General features: G+C 45.8%; 1 protein-coding gene across 2 annotated transcripts; it reads right to left on the reverse strand.

Moving 5' to 3' along the window:
• Positions 1-55: 55 nt before the first annotated feature.
• On the reverse strand, positions 56-23992 carry STYXL2 (serine/threonine/tyrosine interacting like 2). 2 transcript variants are annotated; one of them, XM_037504446.1, is made up of 6 exons: positions 23982-23992; positions 21458-21592; positions 11122-11216; positions 7388-7619; positions 5276-5493; positions 56-3367 (listed from the first exon to the last, which is right to left on the reverse strand). In XM_037504446.1, exons 2-6 carry the CDS (start codon positions 21565-21567, stop codon positions 549-551), a joined length of 3474 nt encoding a protein of 1157 aa, XP_037360343.1. In that variant the 5' UTR covers positions 21568-21592; positions 23982-23992; the 3' UTR covers positions 56-548. The 2 variants fall into 2 exon arrangements, with proteins under 2 accessions (XP_037360343.1, XP_037360342.1); XM_037504445.1 differs by lacking the exon at positions 23982-23992 and adding an exon at positions 22098-22194.
• Positions 23993-24400: the final 408 nt, after the last annotated feature.

The raw sequence follows: 24400 nt of genomic DNA on the forward strand, positions 1-24400 counted from the left end.
CTAATATCCAAAGAACTAAAAATGACTAGAATGAAGAAGAAAATTTTGACAACATACCGATTTAATGGAGATCCGAAATGTTAAAAAGAAACAAACAGAACTTAGCATTGATAGGAGAGGTCAGACTCGCCACAAACAGGTTTCCTGGGTCCCAGTAGAAAGCCACTACATGCTGAATCATATCTTGCTGTGAATACAGCAGGATGTAAACTGGGTTCTCAACCACCATTGTGCCTTTGCAGGCTCACCTCTATAGTCTGTGATGTACAATATCAAATACATGAATGAAGTGTCAACGCTTAAAGGGCTTCAGGTGACAACAAATGGTGTCAGTTGGCCCAGCATTAGAACCTCTCCTCTCCTTCCTCTTCTCCTACATCCCTCCCATGTCCTTCTGCCTAGTACTGCTCATTCTGGCTCTGCCTTGCCCGGTGATCCCCTCCACATCCTTGCCCCCTGAAGGGCGATGGTGATATGTGCTCCCAGCCCTGCGCTAACCTGCATGGCTTCCCTTCACGTCTCAGTCTCTCCCAGTCCCCTCGCCCTGCTTACTCCTCCCTCCTTCTCTGCATTTTAGTCCGGAGCTCTTCTTGCCGGCGTCTCCAGGCAGCAATGATGGCTTCATCGTCCATTTCCTCCTCTTCTTCCCTGTCAGTACTTCTTCGATACTGGCGCCGCCTCCCTGAAGCAAACCTCCCTTCTTCTCTGTTTTCCATCCTCACTTTCTCTCCCTCCTCTTCAGACCTCATGAAGCTCTGTGTGAATTTCCTCTTGGCTCCAAATTCAGAAAAGTCTGACTTGGATGACTCTTCCCCATCTTCCCAGTCTCTGGGTCTCGCCCAGCTTGGATCCTGGGGTTCTGGAGACTTCTCCCCTTCAGAGGGCTCGGGGGTCCTGCGGAAGAAGTAGGGCTCCGGGCTCTCCTCTCGGGAGCTCGCGGTCTCACTGAACATGGACCTGGAGAACTTGTGCATCTCCCTGCCCTCCTGGGTAGAGGAAGAAGAGAAACGGGAGGTGCTTCTTACAGAGTTACCATTGGCTTCGTGGAAGGAGGAGGTGTCCCGTTCCTCTGCCTGGGATTTAGTGAACTTGTAACTGGAGGATTTGGACTCTGTCTCCCGGAGCAGAGACGATCTGGTGTACCTCCCCCTGGAGCTTCCAGAACAATCACTTGGAGGAGGAGATCTCTCCTCTGTTCTGAGGCCACTGAGCCACTTACTAATACTGCTATCTGTCTCTTTGTCAGGCTTGCTGCCGCCTCCATAGGCCCTTCCCGGGACCGCCAGAGAGGAGGAGGTGTCTGTGTCAGGTTTTTGGGAATTACTGCGGGAAGAATACTGCAGGCTGCCTATGGCACTGTCAGTGTCCTCACCCCTGTCAGTGGAGTCATCATCCTCATCTTCCTTCACCTTCTTCTTCTTGAAAAGAGAGCTGCGTTTGTTGTCAGAGGCCAACTTCTCCAGTTTATACTCAGACATCTTCTCCCTCAGCTCCATTTGCATCTCCCTCTCCTTCCGGTCAAGTTCCTTTAGGTTGACATTGTCAGCAAAGAGACTATACATGGGCTTGCTGGTCCCCCTCACTGTGCCCCCAATTCTTTCAGCTCTGGAGCTGGGAATGGCATTGAGTGACAGCACAGATGGCGTGTTGCTGCTGGATCTTGCCAGGCTTTGAGGCTGGGGGCAGCCACCCAGGGCAGAGCCACTCTGTCCACTGAGCATGGAGACGTGGTCATCCCCCAGGCAGCTGGCTGCTGGTGCCACGCTCATGCTTGCAGCGGATGGTGAGCGGGACATCAGGAGCATTTCATTTTGCTTCTGTGCCAGAGTTTCACTGACTACATTGGCAATCCAGTTCTGGATACTGGCAATGGAAATGGTGTCTCCAGGCCCTACAGGTAAGTTTGGCAGGGGTGTGGTGGGGTGAGGAGTCAAGCAGCTCCCTATGTGGCTTACAGCCTGAGATGGATGGGAACTGCGGCTCTGGGCGCTGAGGACTGATGCCGTGTCTCCATCAGCACCGACTGAAGGGGCTGCAGACCAGAAGGCAGACAAGGGGATGCTCCCGCTGGCAACCGAGCTGTCCGCCTCCCAGCCTCCCATGGACTGACTCTCCTCTAGTGTCTGCCTGCTTCTCTCCAGCAGCTCTAGCCTCCGCTGTCTCTTCTTGGCTGAGGCTGTGTCCTCTGTCTTGCCAAGTTCCACCACCTCCTCCTTGTTCTCACTGCCCACTTTCTTCTGGTGCTTGAGCTTCCAGGCCTGGTAGGCCGTCAGGTTGACATCCGAGGGGCTCTTCTCGGCCTGCTCAGTGCCTTGCTCACTGCTGCTGTCTCCTGCCTCCGAGTCTCTCTTATGAAATCCAAATTGGATTCTCTTGATCTTCCACCTTTCCAGGGCAGTGAGCTTGTCCTTATTCCTGCTACAGAAGTTATAGAAGGAGCTGGCCTCCGAGGACACACTGTCCTTGTCATCCTCACTCACGCTGCTCCCCACCTCAGAGTCCGTGTCCCCTATCTCTCTCCTGCTCCTGGAGTGGTACTTCCGAGAAGCTTCCTTCTCGATCTCCAGCAGCCTCTGGTTCCACATGTCCCAGGTGCTCTCTGTGGACACGGAGTCAGCGCGGTGCCTCCCGCCCTGTTTTTGGCGGCTCATCTCTAGCTGCTGCTTCAGGACCTGAATGTCATGGCTGCTTACACTCTCTGAGCTGCTGCTCTCACTCACCGTGTGCCTCCGTCTTCTCCCAACAAAGGAGCCAGCATCACTATCTTCCTCTTCCTCCTCCTCCTGCCTCTCCCACCTCCGGTGCCCATGTGCCTGGTACCTCTCATTGCGGGACTGCCACTCCCGGATGATGTGCTCCACGTCCTCATCCTCAGGTTCTGCCCCACCCCAGCCAGAGGAGGCTGAGCGCCTGCCATCCCCACCCTGAGGGACCTGGCCCGCGGGGAGGCCCTGCTCCTTCTCCCACTGCTCATAGTGTTTCTTCTCATCTTCATCCATGACGGTGAGGGGCCTGGAGGCCTGACTGGCCTTCCCCATGGAGGAGCCACTCAGGTGGCTGGCTGCATCATCTTCCTCCTCCACAGTGAAGGCCTGCACTCTGGCCCTGACAGTACTCCCTGCATCCTCGCCCTCCGAGGCCTCATCTGTCCCCCCATCGGGGTCATCGTCCTCTTCCCTCTCCTCCATCAGCTTCTCGTTGAGCTCCCGGAGCTGTTTCAGGAAGCCGTCATTTGGGTAGATGGCGCGCTTTTTCCGCAGGGTCATCAAGGCATCTAGGATGGTCATGCTGTGGAAGATCATCAGATAGGCAGCCACCAGCACTGCTGACCGGCTGATGCCCATCTCACTGCTGACCAGGACTTTCCCTGAAAAGAAAGCACAGAAATAATGATGCCAATTTTTTTTAAAGTAATTTTTTGAAGTGCTGGATTGAATGTGTTAGCGTCCCTTCTGGTATTCATCTGTGCTTCCGCCCCACGGCAGAGGCACTCCACTATTCCCATATTACAGATGTCAGACAGTGGTGAGGCTGCCCTGACTGGTGGAAATCCTTTCTTCAATGTTGAACATGGGCAGGAGTGGGCACGGGAAAATAGGAAATACTCACTGGCCCCACTTTTGAAACCCTGGAGTGTATTTTGACTTTCACTCCACTGCACTAAGCATCAGAGAGAAGAGAAATAAAAGAATAGGGGAAATAAAGGCAAAAAGGAATGGGGATAATTCTGGACACATCCAGAAATACAGAGGTCAGTATTCTCTCTCTCGCAATCACACACACACACACACACACACACACACACACACAAACAAACACACACACGCACACACCCTCACTCCATATTTAAATCACTCTAATTTTTGGAAAATTCTTTCATATATTCCAGGAAAGTCTACCTTTCTGTAACAAGCTTCCAGTGGCCATACTCTGGAAGGTCAATAATGAACTCATCTGTATTAACCAGGCCTTTTATACAAAAATCTTTAAGATCACACCTCATTTTTTTTTTCCTTTCGTGACTATTCTGAGTCAATCATTATTGGAACATTTGTTCATGTTCTTTTACTAGCCATTCTTTTCATTTCGATTGAGTTCTCTTTCTTTCTTTTTTCTTTTAGGGACTTGGGTCAGGATGGAACAAGAAAATTCATGTTGGGATTGGCTCTCACTCTGGTTGCTGGACCCTTCACTGACACTGTCTATGCTTGCACTGTGGGTGAATATGTAACAAAATAATTCAATCATCCTTTACATCAACTGAACTTATAAAGCTTTTTAGAAGCTGCTGTTAAGACATAACTCCCTTAAAGCATTTTTTTAAAACAATAAGGATATTTTTACAAATTCCCATGGATGTTTTAGGTAGGTATAAGCCTAACAGATACCTTGAAAAGGCTCGACTCCACTATTCAATAGGTAAGACATCCCCCACTGCATGGCATTCTTCATAAATGTGAACATGTCTTCTATGTCTTCATTCTAATGGTTGTTAAAATGCAGCCAGGGGTCACCAAGACCTCCCTCCAGACTCTCAGTGGACAAGTCTCCTTCATTTCTTACCTGGACTACAATGATGACTCTGGTGCCCACTTTACACCATGCTAGACTTCACAGCCCAGGAAGTGAGTTTTCTGAAATGTAGCTCAGATCAATGTACCTTTCAACTCCCTTGCCTTGGCCTTCAGCTATGGCCTTCAGATATAACCCCCTACCCTTCTACCACACATCCACCATGCAAATCCACACTCCCCTCGTAATTCCTGAACACACCAAGCTTCTTCCATCTTAGGATCTTTGCAGTAGCATTTCCCTTGGCCAGGAATGTTCTTCCAATTTTTCCCATGGTTATTCCTTCTGGTCATTCAGCTTCAAAGCCCCCTTCTCTGAGAGGCCTTCTTTCTTCAAGAAGCTAGCCAGCCTAATATATCATCCCAGTTATGATCTGCCTCATACTGATCACCATCTGACTTTGTTCTTTTTCTGTTCCTTTAATATTCTCTGCTCTCATTACAGGCAAAAGTCAAAGGCCAGAAGCTTTGTCTACCATCACAGTGTCTAGAATGGCACAAGGCATGAGTTAGTCCTCAATAATTTCTTGCTGACGTATGACTGTCCTTTCGTAAATTGCGACAACAACCTTTTTAGGACAGTGACTCCCAGACAGGGCAGAACAACTGGAGGTGTTTGCAATGTTCCCTGGGTTTCTTCTCCCTTGTACAATTTTAGCAGCCTAGAGCAGGTGGAAACCCCACCCCTACCCCATCCCCTTCACCTCTGTATGTCAGCAGCGCTTCATCAAGGAACTCAGCAGCCTTCCGGAAATGCTGGGAGATGTCCACCTCAGGAAAGTCATCGACCTCCACACCCAGGTACTGAATTGCCAGGCCAGTGTAGAATTCAGGCCCGGTATAGACGCCAGTGCCATGAGCAGCATTCAAGATGTGAGTAATTCCCAGTCTCTTCAGCCTCCCCTTGTTCACAGCCACACTCCTGGAGGGAAAGAGGCAGGGACATCTTTGCCAGGGACAGAGCCAGGAACAGGCATTACACCATGAGTGAGAGCCTACTTTGTCAGGGTCAGGAGGGCCACAGCTGTGGGGGGGGGATGGTCTCCCTTCTTTGCTCCTGGATGTGTCTAGGCCTTGCTGCAAATATCATTATGAAAACAAGTGAGTGATTTGGCCCCAGCAGGAGAGGGAAGGGACTAGGAGTTGGGCAGGAGAGTCAGGAGAAAGAGAGCAAAACCCACAGGGAACAGATGCCTTGAATGGTCCAAAATTTAAAGTCCCATGCCTTGGGAATTGGTATTCATCAAGACCCAAAAGTGGCAGACAAAAATAATACTGAAATTAGTGTGTTACACTTTGATCTGACATGCTATACTTCATAGACCCTCCCATGCATCATTTTATATTATTTCCATAAGGAACTTAAGAGGTAGAGAAAACAACTGTTTTATCTTCTTGACTATTTTGACAAAAGTTTAAAACACCTCTGATAAAGTTCACCTTTCAGGAAACAAGTACTGCCAGAAAATATTAGTCTTTACATTATGCCTGTTTTAGAAGTTTTCTTGAAATCTGCCTTTTATAAAGGAATATATGGCTAAATTGAACTGTACTTTAAAAAACACTTGATTTCCATTAAAGCACAAATTATAAGGTTGCAAAAACTCACTGTTTTCACTTACATTTTAAGATTACAGATATAAATCATGACTTCCCAAAACTGAAAAGAGAAAAAGACTGAACAAGAACTAGTGTTTTAGTTTCTAGATCAGAGCTCTTTTTGTTGCAGCTAAGTAAATAGAGCTTAGTTGGAAGAGGCTGACAGGTCTACCCAAGCAGCAGCAGCTGCCTTTAGCTGGGGATATCTGGAGGGGTCTGGGGTCCCTGGTGACCATGGTGTGACTGTTTCTATGTCTACAGATCTAATTAGAAGTCACTGTGGACTTGGTGCCCAGCTCTGAGAATCAGGTTCTGGGCAACTAATTACCCCGCGGTGCAGTACAAGACCCAATGTCCCAAGCTATTTTCCCTGCCAACCCTGGAAGTCCTAAATTCTCTCCTTTGCTTCTGGAGATAGGGGTAATTATCCTGAGAGGACACTTCATTAATTTGTCAATGGATCAACAAAAATTAGTTTCACAAATCAGCCTATTAGTACCAATTATGGACTGGCAAGACCCTGAAGGAATAAGATCTAAGTGAGCTGTTTTTTATTTTGCCCTGAAAACCACTGACTAAATTTTTTAAAATAACATTTATTCTGATTATAAAAACAATTAATGCCTACTATAGGAAATCTGTCTAACTCTAAAGAAACCTAAAAAAGAAAATAAAAATCACTGAGTACCACCTCCAGACAGAAGTACTGTTAAAATCTTATCACGTTTGTTTATAATTTGTCCTATGCAAAAGGATACCTTTAAGGTAACCTGTGTATCCACATACTATTATATGAACATTTTCATATTTTGGTAAATGCATATAAAATCACTATGTTTGATGACTCCAAATGTTTCATTATATGGTTGTGGGGCTGTCATGGGATGATGGTGAGAGTGGGGTGTGTGTTGGCAAGTCTGTGGGGCAAGAAGGGAGGCCCAGAGAAAGCACCTCAGGGGAGGGAAAGCAACACTATGACTGAAAGCCCTGGCAGGAGAAAGGAGGAGAAGGAATACTGCGTTTACCTGGGGAGCCCTGTGTGCAGGTAGGTGGGTGGGGCCTTCCTCCAAGTTAGGGACTGGATGAGTGCTCAGGCAGCCTCAGTTTGCTGGATAGAGCTACTGGGCCTTTGTGAAAACTGCGGGAATTTCCTTTCTCCCAGGCATCACCCAGAGGGGTCGGACAAAGTGTGACCACATCCTAGCAATGAGACTCACTTCTCAGCTATGAAGACGTTGGGCCAGACCTCATCCACCTCATTCCAGGGGGCCTCTTGGCGGTCTTGGAGCAAGGCCCGCTGCAGGTCCAGGATGGACAGGGTGTTGTACAGGCTTGTGTCATCCATCTTCTCCCGGACACGGTTGTACAGGTCCTCCACCAGCAGCTGCTCTGCGGACTCCAGCATGCCTGGACACTCGGCCTCAACTCTGGCCTCCCGTGGCTTGAGTTCTGAGGGCACAGGCAGCAATCTCATCATGGAGACAGGGACCCAGTGGCCTTTCCTGCTCCGTGGGAGAACCCATTCTTGGCCAGTTTACTGTCAGGACTCTGGGCCTAGGTAGAAAAGCCACCATATCTTCCAGGAAGGACTTAACAGAGAGCTGGGGGGTACACAGGTCTGCGCACCTGTGGTATGGATCAGCAGCAGCTCAGGGCTATAGGGGTGTGTGAAGGGACACCAGCTTCTGTTACTCCCTGCCATCATTCTCTAAAACTGGCTGACACTTTTTTAGACCGAGGACCTTAAGAACCTGTTTCTATTCATATTTATAATTCCCACAGTGCTCCATACAAAGTGGATGTGCCAGAGCATTTACCAAATGAATAAATGTCACTCTCCATAACATCACTCGCTCTATTAGTTTGACTCCTTCACATATGGAATGCAAATAACACTGGGAAAAGGAAACCAGTCAGTGGGCATTTATACTAGATCACCTTGAAATACACATTCAATTTACTTATTTATTTCTTAGATTGTCTGCTCCTCTCAGTATAAATGCCCGTGATCCTTGGCCTCCCAGACCTCTGACAGGAGAAAAATGGGGGAGAGCACTTCGTAACCAAAATACTGACTAGAGAGAAGAAAAAAGAATCTGGGCAGGAAAGGAGTGTCCATGTTCACCATAGCCTCTTGCCAACACCATCTCTTTCCCAGTGGATGAACAGCGGCCACATTTGGCAAATAGAGTGGGCCCTGCCCTCCACAGAATGAATCTGGACAGGTGTCTGCTATGCACTCTCCACACTCAGACTGAATCTTTTTTTAAAATTATTTATTTATTTATTTATTTTAACAATATTTGCTTCCCCCCACCCCCTCAGGTTGAGTCCCCATAGAATTTCCTTCCCCAAGGCACCCAAACATCATCACCACAGTCCCCTGTGCTCCTCCCTCCCTCTGATCCCTCTCCCTCCTCCTCCCCTGCAGTATGTCTCTGAATTATAATTGTCTGCTTTTGCTTTGTTGTGTTTTGTACTGTTACTATTATTTTTTTTTTTTTTACACTGATGTCAGACTGAATCTTAAGGCAGAGCAATGCCTTGTTTCTTTCTAGCTCTGATTTCTACACCCCTTCTCTGGGACAGTAAGCCTATGTTTCATTAGCCTTAATGTCTAAAAGTTGGGGGAAGAAATGTATGTATATTGTGGAGAGAGGAGAACACATCCAGATATTTTCCCTGTTGACTAGCTATCAGTGGGTACAAATGTACGTTGAAGAACCCCCTAATCTCTTGGAAGTCTGCCTATGCCACAGCTGAGAGCGTGCCACCTGCCGGCTACTCCAGGCCTGAGGACCTTGTAGTCCTGGATTCTGCCAGGAGACAAGGCCTCTGTTAGCCCACAGCTCCTCTTCTCTCTGCCTCAACCACACCACCAGATGGGTCACCACATTCCTGCACCATGGCTTAGCTCTAAATGTTCTCTGATCTCCATTTCACAAGCAGACAAAAGAAAACATCTACAACCCCTGAGTGGTACTTTGTTTAAAAACAGATGACAGTGTTCTTGGTTTCTGCTTCTCAGTTTCCCTCCTGGCTCTCCTGGGCTCTTACAGAGCAAATGTGAAAGATCCTCGTCTACCTACTCCTACTGAAATAGCTCTTCTTTAACCCATGTCAAAAAACCAACCAGAAAACTCCCAAAGCCTCATTAAAGTATACAGCACTGTCTTTTTCATCTATTTCTGTAGCTGGTGGTTGTTTTGATTTCTTCCCTTTCCAGTTTGAAAACAAATGACCCCACCCCTCATCCCTATGGACACACTGCCACGACGTGTTCTATCCCATCTCTCTCCCTGCATCAATTCTCCTCTACTGCCCCTACCTGAGGTCTCAGAACACAGCAAAGCCCACATTTTACTCCCCTGCACTCATACTCTCAGCTGTAGCATAGGCAGACTTGCATGAAATCAGGGGGTTCTTCAACATACATTTGCACCCACTGATCGCTAGTCAACATGGCAATGTTTTGAAATATTCCTGGACGTGTTCTCCTCTCTCCACAATATGCATACATTTCTTCCCCCACTCTTTAATCATTAAGGATAATGAAACATAGGCTTACTGCCCCCAGAGAAGGGGCGTGGAGATCAGAGCTATTAAGAAACAAGGCATTGCTCTGCGTTAAGAGTGAGTCTGAGTGTGGAGTGTCCATAGCAGTCTACAGGCTTGAAGGTGATGGTTTCAAAGAGAAGAAATGGTTTTCTCACAACACCTAAAGCTGGATTTTTATTTATTGAGAACAGAAGCCTGAGAGTGGTCCAGGGACTGAGCACAGAGCAGGGGAGACAGCATGGAAGGAAAAGGAAATTTCCACCCACACAGGGGAGGAAATGAGTTTCCAGAGGTAGAATAGTGCTGGGAGCAACCTAGAGAAAGCCAGACCAGGGGAAGACACTGAGAGGTTGTGGGGTCCTGGCCTGCCTGGGAGCAAGATAACAGAGACCCCAGGTAAGTGGTAAAAAACACAGTAAAAAAGGGCAGAGGTCTGAGAAGATGGGGCCCCTAGGTTGCCCAGAGCAATCAGCAACAGAAGATAGAATTTCTGGTCCCCATGAAGTGACCAGGAGATCAGATGTCCTCAGGGACCCTAGTGGGGACCCCAAGGAACTAGGGGACTCAGAGAGACCCGAGATTACAGAGAAGCTGCAGCATGTACGGTTCTCATGACTGAGAAGACTAGGGATGAGACCATGGCCACTAGTGGTGGGTCCAAAGTGCAGCCCAAAGGCCAGCCCAAAGGCCACTGTTCCATCATCAGTGCTGCCACATCTTACCCAACACAAGTGAGAGAGACACCCGGGGAAAGGGAGGAGACAGGGGAAGAAAGAAATCATGCAAGATTACATGCCCAAAATTGATCAGAAAAAGAAATCTATCCAATCTGGGTGAGTATCTTTGAATGAAAGATAGTATGTTTTCTGATCCAAAATTCCCTGTGGAAATATTCAGCTCTCTCCCCACTTTCCCTACCTCCTCCCCAAGCATACTTCACTTTGAAAACCATCTTGAGGGCTAGGGGAAATGCAGCTCTGAATCTAGACATTCACAGAACAGAACTCTCTGGATGTTCCCAACTAGATCTTAGGCTATGGGTTCTGCATCGCTGCATGAGCCACTCCTGGATCCCAAAGTTAACTGCAAAACTGAATAGGAAGGACTGGGGGCAGTTGGCAATCAACAGACTAGAGAACTGTTCATACCAAGGTGTGACAACTTCCACCTCTGTCCTGTGACAGTTAATAAGAGGGGTTGAGAGAGTTGCCTTCTTAATGTGATAGGCAGCACCTGCAAAATATATCAATACCTCCCTGTGGCCCAACTCTAGATGACAGTGACACCTTCCCAAGGTCCCACCTCCAGATGACAGTGAGACCTTCCCAAGGTCCCATCACAGATGACCTGTAGACTCTCACTGCTCCCATCCAGCTCCTATTGAGGACATTACCTTCATTGATGATCTGTTTAGCTGCAATGGCCGATGACAGGTGAATGGGCTCCATGAAAATGCTCTCTGTTTCTGCATCAGAAACCATAGAGTACCTAAGAGAAGGAGTATTCATATGAGAAAACTCTGGGCAGTATATGAATAGGGGCAGTATATGAATAGGGGTGCTAAATAAGAGACCTGGATCTGGGGGGGTTGGGTAAACCAGGCAAAAAGGGTCAATTGTACAGTGAAAGATGGAATTAGACTTTTGGTGGTGAACCTAATACAGTACATAGAGATGTTGATTTATAATGATGTATGCCTGAAACCTACATAATGTTATAAATCAATGTTACTTCAACAAAAATAAAAATAAAAACCTGGATCTGATTTTAACCACACGTGGAAAACAACAGGAGACAAAAGGAATGCTTTCTTACATTTAGGGGTGCCAGGGAACCTGAGAAGGCAGATGCTGAGTGTCCTGTGGCTCAGCTGCCTGCCTGCTTTCAGGCCAGAATAGGCATTTTTGCCTCGTGAGTTGGTATTTAATGATGTAATGATGTGCTCTAGTCTAGGTTCTGGAGGGAAGAGGTATGGCTGTGGTTGTGGGGAGCTCCCCCTCATGTGGCTGTGCTTTCTCTAGTCTGCTCCCATCCCTTGGACATCTCGCTGCTCATTTTTTCTCTTGTCCCCTGGCCCTCCTCCATCAACAGTGCAAATGCCCTTCACCGTATCCCTACCAGCGTTTCTGCTGGATGGGTGGGAGGATAGGCTGCCACCATTCTCTCTGTGCCCCACAGCTTCAGAAAGGCATGGGCTAGTAATGAAGGGCTGGCAGAGCACCAAAGGAAATGCGGAGTCCCTGCTGTGCTCCTGGCCAACAGCCTCTTAGAGGTTAGCCCATCAGGTCACCTAGCTGACGCCGCATGAAATCAGACTAGCTGCCCCATGGAGTCCTGTTCAAATTCCTGATCCACAAAAGTGGAGCAATATAAATCATTGTCTTAAATTTTGGGGCAATTTTTGAGCAGAGATAGAAAATGGAGACTGTGCTATTCCAAGGGCTAAGTGAATTTTGAGCAAATGCTGAGACATGTTTCTCCCTAATAATGATATAGAACCTAATAAATATCAATGACACACCCAAATTTGCTGTAGTTGGGAAGTAACAATAAATGACACCAATAAGAGACCGCAAGCTCAGCCACTGTGTCAGCCCTGTGACATTCTGAGCTGGAAATTGAGGACTGACTCATTTTTAGATACCAACATTTCATAAAATGAGAGCCAGACCCTCAAATTTTATAAAACTGTGAGTCATATTTGCATTTCAGCAACGTTGTTAAGGGAGTTTTATTCTTCCATTTCTTAATATTAATATGATGCACACAGTCTTTTCTCAATATCTGGAGGGTTGGGTCCTGGACCTCCATATACTGAAACCTGCAGGTGCTTGCCTATAAAACGGTGTAGTATTTGCATATAACCTATGCAATGCTCCTATACACCTTAAATCACCCCCTTATACCTCTACAATGTAAACATTATGTAAATAATTGTTATACTGTGTTGTTTAGAGGATAATGACAAGGAACAAAAAAAAACCTGTGCATGTTCAATACAGACCTGCCTATCATAGATCTAAAAAATTACATAAGCATGCCTTTCCTTTTGTGCTTGGTTGAATCCATGGATGTGGAACCTGCTAATAATGGGGACTGCCTGTGCTATTAGTAATAAAATAATTATTGTGTTTATTAAGGGTCAGGATTATGAAAAAAAAAGGAGAAAAGCTCAGAACAAAACCCTGGTAGGGAAGTTAGCAGAGAAATGTCATGTGAAGTGGGGCTGGTAAGCATTTCCTCCCTCTCATGTCTCCCACAAGGTCCCTTTGCTTCATTCCTCTACAGGCCCAGGGGCTCTGCATCTCTAATCCCTCTTCTAAGCAACTGACACAGAGATAGATGAAAAGAGAGGCTGGAGGAGGCCTCCCTGTCAGGAGTGCAGAGAGCCCAGCAGGGACTTCACAGCTGGCACCCCCAGGCTCTCCCCCCAACCACTGTTGTGTCTACCTGCCCAGCCTGATGGCGCTATTTCCCTAAGCAACTTCAGTTGGTGTGGATTTGTTTTCAAGTAAAAAGTGAGATTCTGTCCTAAACAGACCTAAACTCTGAGGTTTTGACTTTAACAAGGGAGAATTTGAAATTAAAAGTCAAAATTAGAAATAATTGTGAAACATGCTCCTTCCTCATGGGTGGTACAGACTGAACTTGGGCTGAGAGTCAGCAAGTGGAGACTTTGTGCTTGAAGACCTGACACAGGACACTTTTGTTGAAAAGTCGGTGTTTTTTGATTGAGAAAAAGATGGACAGATTCCCTCCCCAGCCCCATGGCTGTTCTTGGCTGCCCATGAAAAAGTGTGAACAATGGTAAACTAAGCCTCATGATGTGGAATCAGAGTGTGGATTATAAGTGCTTTCCAGAGTCAACTGCTAGAGAGATGTAAACCTAATGCTAGTGAAACTGTTTTGCTACAGACACAGTTTGCCAAGTCTACAAGGGCCCTCAGGAGTCAAAGCACCCGAATGGGCAGGGACCTGCCCCTTCCTTTTCCATGGAGAAGCAGGATTGCAGAGAAAGAGAGACCTAACCACAGGCCTGTTCATATTGCAAGGCCAGTGAGACAGCAGTGGGGGTTTTGATTTATGACCACCGTCAGCGCCTCCATCCGCCTACCTGAGCTGGAGTGAGATGCTACTCGCCCCGATTAGGAAGCAGCCAGGGTTGGCTGTTCAAAAAGACAGGCGGGGAAAGAAAGGATCTAGGATCGATACACACCTCATCATAGGATCAGGAAATAGCAGCTAAAGAGCCTTGAGGGTGAATTGAAAGAGAAACAATAAAGCGGGCTTGATGGACTTCCTAACCAAGAGCGGGAGAGTGGGGCAGCATTTTTAAGCCTGTGTTTTTTCAAAACTGCAGACTGTGACCCTTTAGTGTATCACAAAATCAATTCCATGGGTCATGCTCAGCTCTGAGGAAAAAAGAAAGGAAGAACTATAATACACTAGCACCATCCGTTGTGAAGCACAATTTTGCGAAACTTTTCCTTACACTCCCTGGTAGATATGCTCTGAACTATGAAGTAAATGGTGTATCCTACTGCGTGTTACAGTTAGCAAAGTTTCAAAGCCACTGTTTTAAACCAACTGCCAAGCTGTCCAGACACAGAAACGAGTGAAATCAGGGTCCTTCTGCCCAGACAGCCCATCACTTCCTTTTAAGGAAGCCCTTGGAAGTGAAAGAGGCAGAGGCCCAGGGCAGTGTGTATTTCTCGGTGTAGCTTTTGTGAGTAAGAAACAGGTTTCAGAGCTCCCTCTAAGTGCTCATTCACTTCAGAGAAAGTGACCACCCAGGCAAAGCTCAGGCTCTAAGGATGGATGGAGAGAAGTCAGTAAACTAAAGAAAATCGATTTTTAGCAAGCTGTTTCCTGCAGTCTTCCTGAAAGAGCCGGGGTGGAAAAATCTTCGCAGAAAAAGAAATATAAAAGAGAAAGGGTGATAGGAGGAGCCTTTCCCAAGGACACTCAGACAGGATGCTCGGTGCCCCCACTCCTGCAGCACCGCCACCACCAGGCGCACAGAGCTCGCTGCAGGAAAGGCCAGCAGAGCACAGTTAATGACCCCGAAAGTGGAGGAGAGATGCAGCCAGAGAGATACCTGACCAGATCTCCGAGGAATTCTAAACCATCACAAAGTCGTGAAAAATGCCTATTTTAAAAGCCAAAGCAAGAAATCAAGGAAAGCAGAAAAACATTCTTCAAGTCAGAACAAGAGAAAGAGAGAGTCTGAGTCTTTATTTAGAAAGGAAGTGAAACTGGTTGTAGGGAAGAAGTGTCAGAGGTGGGCTCCAGAACACCTGCATGGGGGGATTGGGGGTGGCGGTCTCCCTATAAGGGAGAGGCCTGTCTCGAGGTTGGTTCACATCACAAGCTCACTGATTTCGTAGATTGTTATGTGGGTGTCTAGGGAGTGTGATGGAGATAGTGCATGTGGGGAATGGGTCCTGCCAAGTTGCCCCTCAGGACAGGGGAGGGGGAGAATTAAACTGTAGTGTCAGCCGGTGAATTCCCTAGGGAAATTTGCCTCACTGGGAGATGGAAGAGTCACTAACTAAATGTTTTCCTCCAAAGGGAATGTCTCTTAGTAGCTAGGTTTGAATTTAAGGCACTTGAAGTCAGTGCCTAAAGTCAGGCAAAAATGAAGATGACACCCTTATCCACTGGCTATACACCTTTTTTCGGGTTCTTAATTTACCCAAGGATGAGATTTGCAGAGAAGGCTGAAATGTAAAGTCTCCCTTCCAGGACAGATCATTTCTGACCTAACCAAAGTTGGTTTTGGCAGTGACTGTTGGCATCTAGTGATGGAGTTTTGCAAGGTCCTATGCTGGTTCCCCAAGAAAGCATATACTTAATGTCTCCCAGGCAGGGACTGGATCAAGGACAGTGCATTCAATGGTGTCTGCCCCCCAACATATATCTCTCAGAACCTCTGAATCAACCTTATTTGGAAAAAAGGAGTTTTGATGATTGATTAAGTTAAAGATCTTGAGATGAGATCATTACGTTGGGCCCTAAATTCTAGGGGAAGTGACCTTAAAAAGGGCATGTTAAGAAGAGACAGGAGAGTGCCATATGAAAATGGAGGCTGCAGCTGCAGTTACACTACCACAAGCCAAGAAACTCAGAGTCCATAGAAGCTGGGAAGCATCAAGGAAAGGGTGTTCCCTAGAACCTGCCAAGGGAGAACAGTCCGACTGACACCTTGATTTCAGACTTCTGGCCTCCCAAACTGGGAAAAAATGTATTTGCGTTATTTCTCATCCATTCAGTTTGTGGCAATTTGCTGCAGTCACCCTAGGAAATTAAGAGTGAGAGGCCATTGGTGGTTATGTGCTGACTCAGCACACAATTTAATTTTTAAAAGGCTCAAGACTTTAGCTGAAGAGATAAAACAAGAAGGATGGAATTACAGGCGCTTATTAAGTACAGGGAGGATTGTTCAGGCTGGGGACTGATGGCAATAGGTAATGATCTAGTGCTTAAAATGATCTGTTACCTGTGGCAGAATTAGAGAAATATGGTGTTTCAACTACAGTATGTGGAACTCTGGTTAAGTAAAAAATTCTTTACCCCTTGAGTTACTGAAAGGAATTGGTTGTCAGATAGCATTCTCTAGAAGGAAAAGGGAAGAGAACCATTTATCAGATATCTAATATGCCTTTATATGTAATTTATACACATGTAAATATCATCTATGACACTTAACAACATACTTATTTTTTGCCACTGGCTAAAACTGGTATTCCCATCTTATGATTTAGTAATTGATGCAAGCTCTCATGGCTAATAAATGGGAAAGCAGACATGACCTCAGTTTTAGCACTGAAGTCCTTTCCACCAGCTGCCTACTAGAAGAGGGGCTTATTTATCCTTTCATGGCTTTAAAGAATGTTATTGAGGTATAATTTTATGCAAACTGTACACATTTAAAATGTACAGATTGGTAAAGTTTGGAACCTATACACCCATAATCCAGACTGTAAACTTATTCCTCATACCACAAAGTTTCTGCAGGCCCCTTTAAAGGTCTCACTCTACTGACTCTGCCTCAGACTCCCTAGGAAACCCCTGATCTTTCTGTCACTACAGAGATCCATTTTTATGTTCTGGAACTTTACATAAATGGAACTAAATGGCATTACTGTTTCATCTTACTGCTTTCATTGAACATAATTATTTTGAGATTCATCCACACAGTTCCAGGAAAGCTTGCTTATTTGATGTAAAACTGTTCCTTTTTCACTCCTGAATAGTATTTTAGGAAGCAACCGTTTGTTCCTTTTCACTGTTGAATAGTATTCCATTATAGAAATATACTACAACTTTCATTCATTAGAGAATATTTAGTTATTTCTAAGCTATTATAAATAAAACTGCTACAAGTCTTTGTGTGGACACAGACTTTCACTTCTGTTGGGTAACACCTAGGAGTAGAATGACTGGATTATATAGGTAAATGTTTAGGTGGGTGTTCAACTTTTTAAGAACTCGATAGTTGGTTTATAAAATGGTTGTACCATACTATATTCTCACCAGCAATCAAATTGTTCTGGGCATTTCACATTCTCACTAATGTTTGGTGTGGTCAGTCTTTTTAATTTAAGATAATTCTAGTAGGCATATAATAGTATTCTCATTGAGGTTTTAATTTGCATTTTCATAATGACTAAGGATTTTGAGCATCTTTTCATGTGTTTATTTGTTATCTATATGTCTTCTTTGGTGAACTATCTGTTCAAGTCTTTTGTCCATTTTCCAATTGGGTTGTTACCTTAGTATTGGGTTTGAGAGATTTTGTTGATAATTTGGATACAAGTTCTTTGTCAGATATGTGATTTTCAAATATTGCTCTTAGCTTGTGGATTGACTTTCCATTTTTAAAGACACTATAGATTCATTCATCTGGGCTGTTTTAAGCCTGGTTCAGTATAATGAAGTGATTGATTGGATGGTATCTCAAAAGCCAATGAAGCTCTAATAATTTACACCTCAGTTTTTATGATGATCATTATTGAAGGAATGGCCTATGAAGTAAAACAGTGTGCTCATCTCTCTTAAAATTTTCTGAAAAGGGCTAGCCAGTTTGGGAACAGCTTCTAAAACCTGATAGCTAGAGTATACACAAACCAAGAAGGATATCAAAACCAACAAGATTCACCCAGAGTGACTGAAAACCAGAGAAGATTTGGGCTGGATGGAGGACCATGCTTTTAGGAGGCTCAGCCTATTCCGCATGGATGTGGTGCTGTCAGGTTCTCTTGCCTTGGAGGGTGACTGGCTGCTGGAAAGACTAAAGCCTGAACACCCTTGGAACATCCCTATTAAGAAACGCTTTTGTCCCTTGGTGGGCTAATTTGATGTGAAACCAGAAGAATTAATCTTCCCTGCCTCCTACCTCCCCTCGTAGTGACCTTCAGAACTTCAGGTTTCCCCAACCAATAATCTGAGAAGTTTAATTCCACCCAAGTGAGAGGACTTAATAAAATGCAGTGTTGAAAAATATACCCACCAGATTATCTATCTAGCATACTGTTCATTGGACAGATCGTCATATTGTTTAGATATTCTATTCTTGATGACTGCGAGCTCCTATAGTATTTTAGTGCTTCTCTTCTGGTATGTCATAGGGCAGGCATATGTTGAGCTTTAACAGATACTATAAAATAGTTTTCCAAATGTCTATACTAATTTATACTCACACCAGCAACCAATGTGAGTTCTAGCTGTTTTACATCCTCATTAATATTTTCTATCACTGATCTTTAATTTTAGATAGTCTGATGAGTAGAAAAAAGCATTGAATTGTGGTTTTAATTTGAATTTATGTTATATATTTCCCTGTTTTTTATGAATTTCTAGTTTAATTCTCCAACTGTCAGAGAACATGCTTTGGATTATTTAAGTATTAAAAATTTGTGTGTATGGCCCAGTGTGTGAGTGTGAAAACTACACAGCAGGTCTGCCAATTATGTTTTGTTCAATGTCATTTCATTATAATGTTGATGAAAAAAAAATAATCCTGGCAAATGTTGAACAAATCAAAGTTTTTTGAGGACTTGGTTTCATTATAGTATATGTGCTGCCGAAGCGAGCACAGACTTGGTTTCATTATAAAGCCCTTCACTTAAAGTCAGTTTCCAGGAATCTATTGACACAGGAAGTAAGAAGTTATTGTACAGCCTTCAAAGAAGATACACTCTCTAACTTTGCTTCAGATGTGGCAATGGAGGGAAAAAGCCCAGGGGGTGGATGTGGAGGCCACTGGAGAACAGCAGGCAAGGGAATTCCACCCTGAGGGCCAAATCAGGGTCAAATATGGGATATCTCCCCTCTTGTGGGACAAAAGCATTCATTAATTAATTGGACTGAGGAGAGCTGTGTCTCCCAACCCCTTTCAACTAATTGGAGAGCTGTTTTGGCAGCTTCCCTGGTGAGACCATGAGGTGTTGCGCTTAGACCTGAGGAGAGGATGCACACCTTCCAGAGGACCTGGCTTTGAACATTATGCAGCAGCTGGTAGGTGAGGTTTGAGAGGCAGTAAGTGTGTTCTAGAGGTGGGAATAAAAGATAACATGGATATTAACTGCCTAGAGGGGTAGCTGTGGCTGAGAAGCTACATATTAGCAAAACTGTTTCCTCTTTTTCTTGGACTCATGGACTTTAATTTGCATCCTCACAAGAAAGCATGGCTATACTGAGTTCTAATCACTGGAATATATAATCTGAGCGGAAGTGAAAGGGCCATTTTCAGGCCCTGACCCATAAAATAAAAACCTCCTAAGGGCCTTCCTGGTGGCACATGGGGTTAAGCACAGTACTGTGAAGCTATCTACAGTCTCTGCAGCACAAGTTCAATTCCTGGCCAGCCAGGGCGCAACCCACATGGCACAGCAGACCTCTCCCGTCTCGCCTGCTGCTCCCCTCAACAGTGTATTTCAGTCAGTCTGCCTGTTCCCCACTCTGTCTCTGGAGAATTCTCTCACCGCCCCCCACCTCTGGCCTGTACCCCAGTTCTTGTATGCATGAATAAATAAATCTTTTTAAAAAATTAAAATTAAAAAAAAACCCTCCTGAGAGAAACTTAGTGCTTGCCCCCATTCCGTCTTGATGCTGGTGTGTGTGGTCACTTCAGAAGCTGGGCCTTAAAATGAAGGCTCAACAAAAGAAATGGAACCCCAGGCACTGCTCACAGCTTGGATACCTGCTCTTGAAAGTGAGTGAGAAAGAAAAGGCCATTCACCATCACAGAGAACATGACCCTGGCCACTACACAAAGCCAGCCCCACCCCAGCCACATACAAAACCACCTTTGCCATGTCTCAGGGCATAGAGGAGAAAGGAGTAGATTGAAATCTTTCAATCCTGACCGTTTTCTAAGTGGGAACATAATATTGAGCTTTAAAGGAAAAGTCCTGAGCAATTTGCACAATATTCATGAGGGATGAGCATCAGCCCTTGGTCCCATCTTGCTCCAATGGGTGAGATTTTTCAGGCCCTGAAAAGCAGGTGCCAGCAAGACCCCAGAAGAAAGGAGGAACTATAAGCCAGTCAACTAGAACCACAGAAACTTCGAGGTAACATGTACTTGGGATACTCTAATTGGGTCTTTCCTTCCTTTCTCATAGATAAGGAGACAGAAGCTCAAGAGTTAAAGTGAATCATCACATGAACTGGGTGACAGAGGTGTAATAAGAGGTCAAGTTCCTGCTCTCAATTATGGCAGAAGAAAATGGCCAACACACACACTATTGTTTTAATGAGCAATTATGCCACTCTGGTGTCTGGTGATTTTTCTTAAAATTTTATGCATGTTTTTCATTCCACATAATAATATTCCTTAATGATTTCATGTAAAAGTTACTTTTAAATGACTTTCCAGGAAGTAAGAGGACTTTGTAAGAAGATGCATCATATTTACCTACCCCTGGGCACATTGCCACTCCTCTGTAGGTATGCACATATCCTGGTTGGAAAGACAGCTTGTTCACAGTTGCAAAGATATTTTAGTTGGGGCCTCCCTGGTGGCACAAGGGATTAAGTCTCAGCACTATCAAGCTAGTCGCAGCCACTGCAGTGTGAGTTCAATCCCCGGCCAGGGAGGTGACCCACATGGTGCAACAGACTTCTCCAGTCTTGCCCGCTGCTCCCCTCAGCAGTGTATTTCAGTAGATCCGCCTGTTCTACTCCCCACTCTGTCTCCGGTGAATCCTCTCACCTCGCCTATACCCCAGCTCTTATAGGCATAAATAAATAAATCTTTAAAAAATATATTTTAATACTAGTAATGGGCCTCTTCTCCTCCTGATGTTTTTACAAGCTATGGTCAACTATGCCATATCCATCCAGCCTCAATCCCAGTGAAACAAGCATCACCCTCCATATATACCTGTCAAAGTCCTACTCATTCTTCAAGGTTCAGATCTAGAATCACCTCCTCTGGAAGCCTTTTATGATTTTTCCAAGTCCAGTGATTCCTTCCCTAGCCCACCACACACTAAATACTAGGCATACTAATTCTAGACCCACCACAACACTAGGCAGTGCAGTATGTCTGCATGTTTGCTTCTTCCAGAAAGTATGACACATAAACAGTACCCAGTAATGTTTGCTGAAAGAGTGAACTTAAGGTAGTGGCTGTGAACTCCCTGGGGCGACCCCTCATCAAGTTCCCTGGTCCCATCCTGCCATAGCCTCAGGGGTGTGGAGCTCAACAAGGGCACACTTACTGGCTGGGGGAGGGGCTCCGGAGGTACCGAGCCTGCACTGCCCTCACATCGCCTTCCTCCTCCTCACTTGGGACGACCTGCTCCTCCTCAGGTTCCCCACCGGTCGCCATGATAGCCCCGTCAGCTTCTGTAAGTCTGGCATGAAAAAAGCTTCTTAGGGAATCTAGTTGTGGAAGTTTTGTGGGGGAGGGGGTGTGTCAGTTTTGTCCTCTCAAGGAACTAGGAAAGGAAAGATCACCACATGCTAATACCTGGTGAGGAAAGACACACAGGGAAAACCCAGTGAGACTGTCCCAGCCACTGTTACCAAGACCCCCATTGTGTAAACAGTTCAGCCACAATATTCAAGAAATGGCCACATGAGGTCTTACACACACACACACACACACACACACACACACACACACACACGTGCGCACACACATACACCTTCTCTCTCTTCCAGGCAGAATACAGCTGGCCTTCTACAGGTCTCACAAGCTGTGGCCTCTGCCTCAGGCGCCATCCCACAGCCTATCAAGGAGCAGGAAACTCAGGAGCTTGTCCCAGACAAGCCTGGGCAGAACCTGCTGCCCCTTTACTTAAGTCCTGGGCTCACCAGGACAAAATGAGGGGGGCAATGCAATACCCACTGACCTACCTGTATCTCCACACCAAAAGGCAGTCTCCAAGGCCCTACAGACCCAGATGAAATGACCAGAAGCTCCAAGCAGTGAGTAGGACTAACCTTTCTCCTCTCTCTGGTGCTCTTCTCAGAGGGGCAGGACAGCTGCTAACAGGAAACCTTAGCTACCTGCTAAATTTAGCCTCTGGCCCCATAGCCTGGCAGAGATCTGGGAGAAAGGAATGCAGGCTCAGGACCCAGACCCCAAAGCAGGCCTCATTTAACTCTTTCCTTCCTGGCTGATTCTCTGGACACTGACAGGGGGCTGCATAATAAATTCACACTTTGTAAATGGAGATGCCTAAAGAAATGGTTTTCTTTGGTGTCTGGGATCTCTCTCGCCCGTACCCCTGATACTTCAAAGCCAAGGATCTGGAAGAATGCAACAGACTTAACCTTAGCTCCATGTCTGCTTAGAGGGGGCTGGAAAAATACCAGACATAGAAATTGAGTCCTCTGATATATGTTGGAGAGAACTATGGGGGACAAAAAGGTCATCCTTGCTTATGGCCAGGTTACACTTCTTTTCACAGAGATGACTAATAGCAAATTGGTAGTTGTTGTCTCCTACATAAGCCCTCCCCCACATTCATACCCCATTGTGATGGTCCCTCACAACCCTGGGTGATATAAAAATTCCACAAGTTGGGGCCTCCCTGGTGGTGCAGGGGTTAATAAGTAGCAGCACTATGAAGCTATCTGCAGCCACTGCAGCACGAGTTCGATCCCCAGCCAGGGAGGTGACACACATGGCGCAGCAGACCCCTCCTGTCTCACCCTCTGCTCCCCCCAGCAATGTATTTCAGTCAATCCGCCTGTTCTGTTCCCCACTCTGTCTCTGGTAAGTCCTCTCACTCCCCACACCTCAAGCCTGTATCCCAGTTTTTATATGCATAAATAAATAAATCTTATAAAAAAAATTCCACAAACTTCCTAAACTTCAAATGAGCTCATAACCCAGCCTGCATCACTAGCTCACCTCCCACCTCACTGTGAGCTAAGCAAAGTCCAGTGACCCAGTTGGTCACCCCTCATCCTACACACCCCTTCATCCATTCCTCCGTCCACATGTTTGCCTACCTATCCACAAATTTCTATTGATTGCCCGTTACATGTCAAGCGCTATAGTTGACCAAAGTAAAACATATACTTGCTTCAAATGATCTTTCTTCCTGGCTAGGCAGAACAATGCCAGGCACATTAAAAATTACCTGAATAAATGAATGAGCTCACAGTTTATTAGGAGCAATGAGACACAGATCAAAAATAACTCACACATAAGGCAGAATGTAGTAAATGTCCAAGAGAGAGCAGAGTGCTGTGTGAGTTCAGAGGAGGGCAAGAACCCTTCTGACTGAAGTTAGAGAAGGCTTTGTGGTAACGTGATAACAGCAGGTATGGTATGGTGGGGGGAAAGGATTCAGATGATTCGATATGGACAAAGTTTTGGAGTAGCAAAATTAGTTTCATATGGTGAATCTGTTACAGGGCAGGGAGAGGGGTACCCCAGACCCCGCAAACCTGCCTACTCTAAATGGGTTCTGCCATCTGCCACATCAACACAAAACTCATGAGACTTTAATGAAAAGGAACTTTAATACAATAAGAAACAATACAGGAAAGGCAAAGAATATAGTTTCTAAATCAAGCACCCAAAGTTACCCATCCCCTCGTGGGTAAAAGTCCACCCAAGCAGGATTGGCCCAGAGCAAGGCCCCAAAGCCTGCCACAAGTCTAAAGCATCTTCCAGTGGGAAACCACAGAAAAGGATGAGAAACAACCAGACAAGTCTGGAAGGAAAAGAGCAAAATCAAAATCAAGACAAAAACCGCCATTGTCACCTCCCCACAGGTCTCTCACCCACATCTGTGTCACCCAGTCCACGACCAAAAGGCAAGCGCAGTTTCTTCACTTGTCTCTTGGCTCCATGTGCCTCCTCCAGGTCTCCTTCTGGCTCTCCATTTTTCTTTCTTTCTTCCTCAGTCTCCTCTCCAGCTTCTTCTCTCCCTGTTCAGCTCCACCCTCCTTTTGGGTGGGGCAGGAAACCTGGAACCGAACCTCCCCCTTTCCTGGGGACCACCCTGTTAACAGTTCGAAAGCAAATATGTGTGGCAGAGACTTGGCAAGGCTGGGGTGGGGTCTCCTCTTGACAGAGTGGTCAAGGAATGATACTGGAATTCCTTGTATCAGCCAGGAAGGATGCCAGACCGCAGGGGCAGCGCTGAGTCCCAGCTACTAGACCACCACGGGTTGGTGTCTCACGAAGCCGCATCAGGAAC

This window comes from Talpa occidentalis, unplaced genomic scaffold (assembly GCF_014898055.3).
Source record: "Talpa occidentalis isolate TD23 unplaced genomic scaffold, MPIMG_talOcc4v2.1 talOcc4.12, whole genome shotgun sequence".
Lineage (NCBI taxonomy): Eukaryota > Metazoa > Chordata > Mammalia > Eulipotyphla > Talpidae > Talpa > Talpa occidentalis.

Coding starts and splice junctions, on each gene's coding strand:
- STYXL2 (XM_037504446.1), bottom strand. CDS start 21,567: ATGGCGACCGGTGGGGAACCTGAGGAGGAGCAGGTCGTCCCAAGTGAG. Junction 11,217..21,457: donor CGGAGCCCCTCCCCCAGCCA/GTAAGTGTGCCC, acceptor TCCTTCTCTTAG/GTACTCTATGGTTTCTGATG. Junction 5,494..7,387: donor AACGTCTTCATAGCTGAGAA/GTGAGTCTCATT, acceptor CTTTCCCTCCAG/GAGTGTGGCTGTGAACAAGG.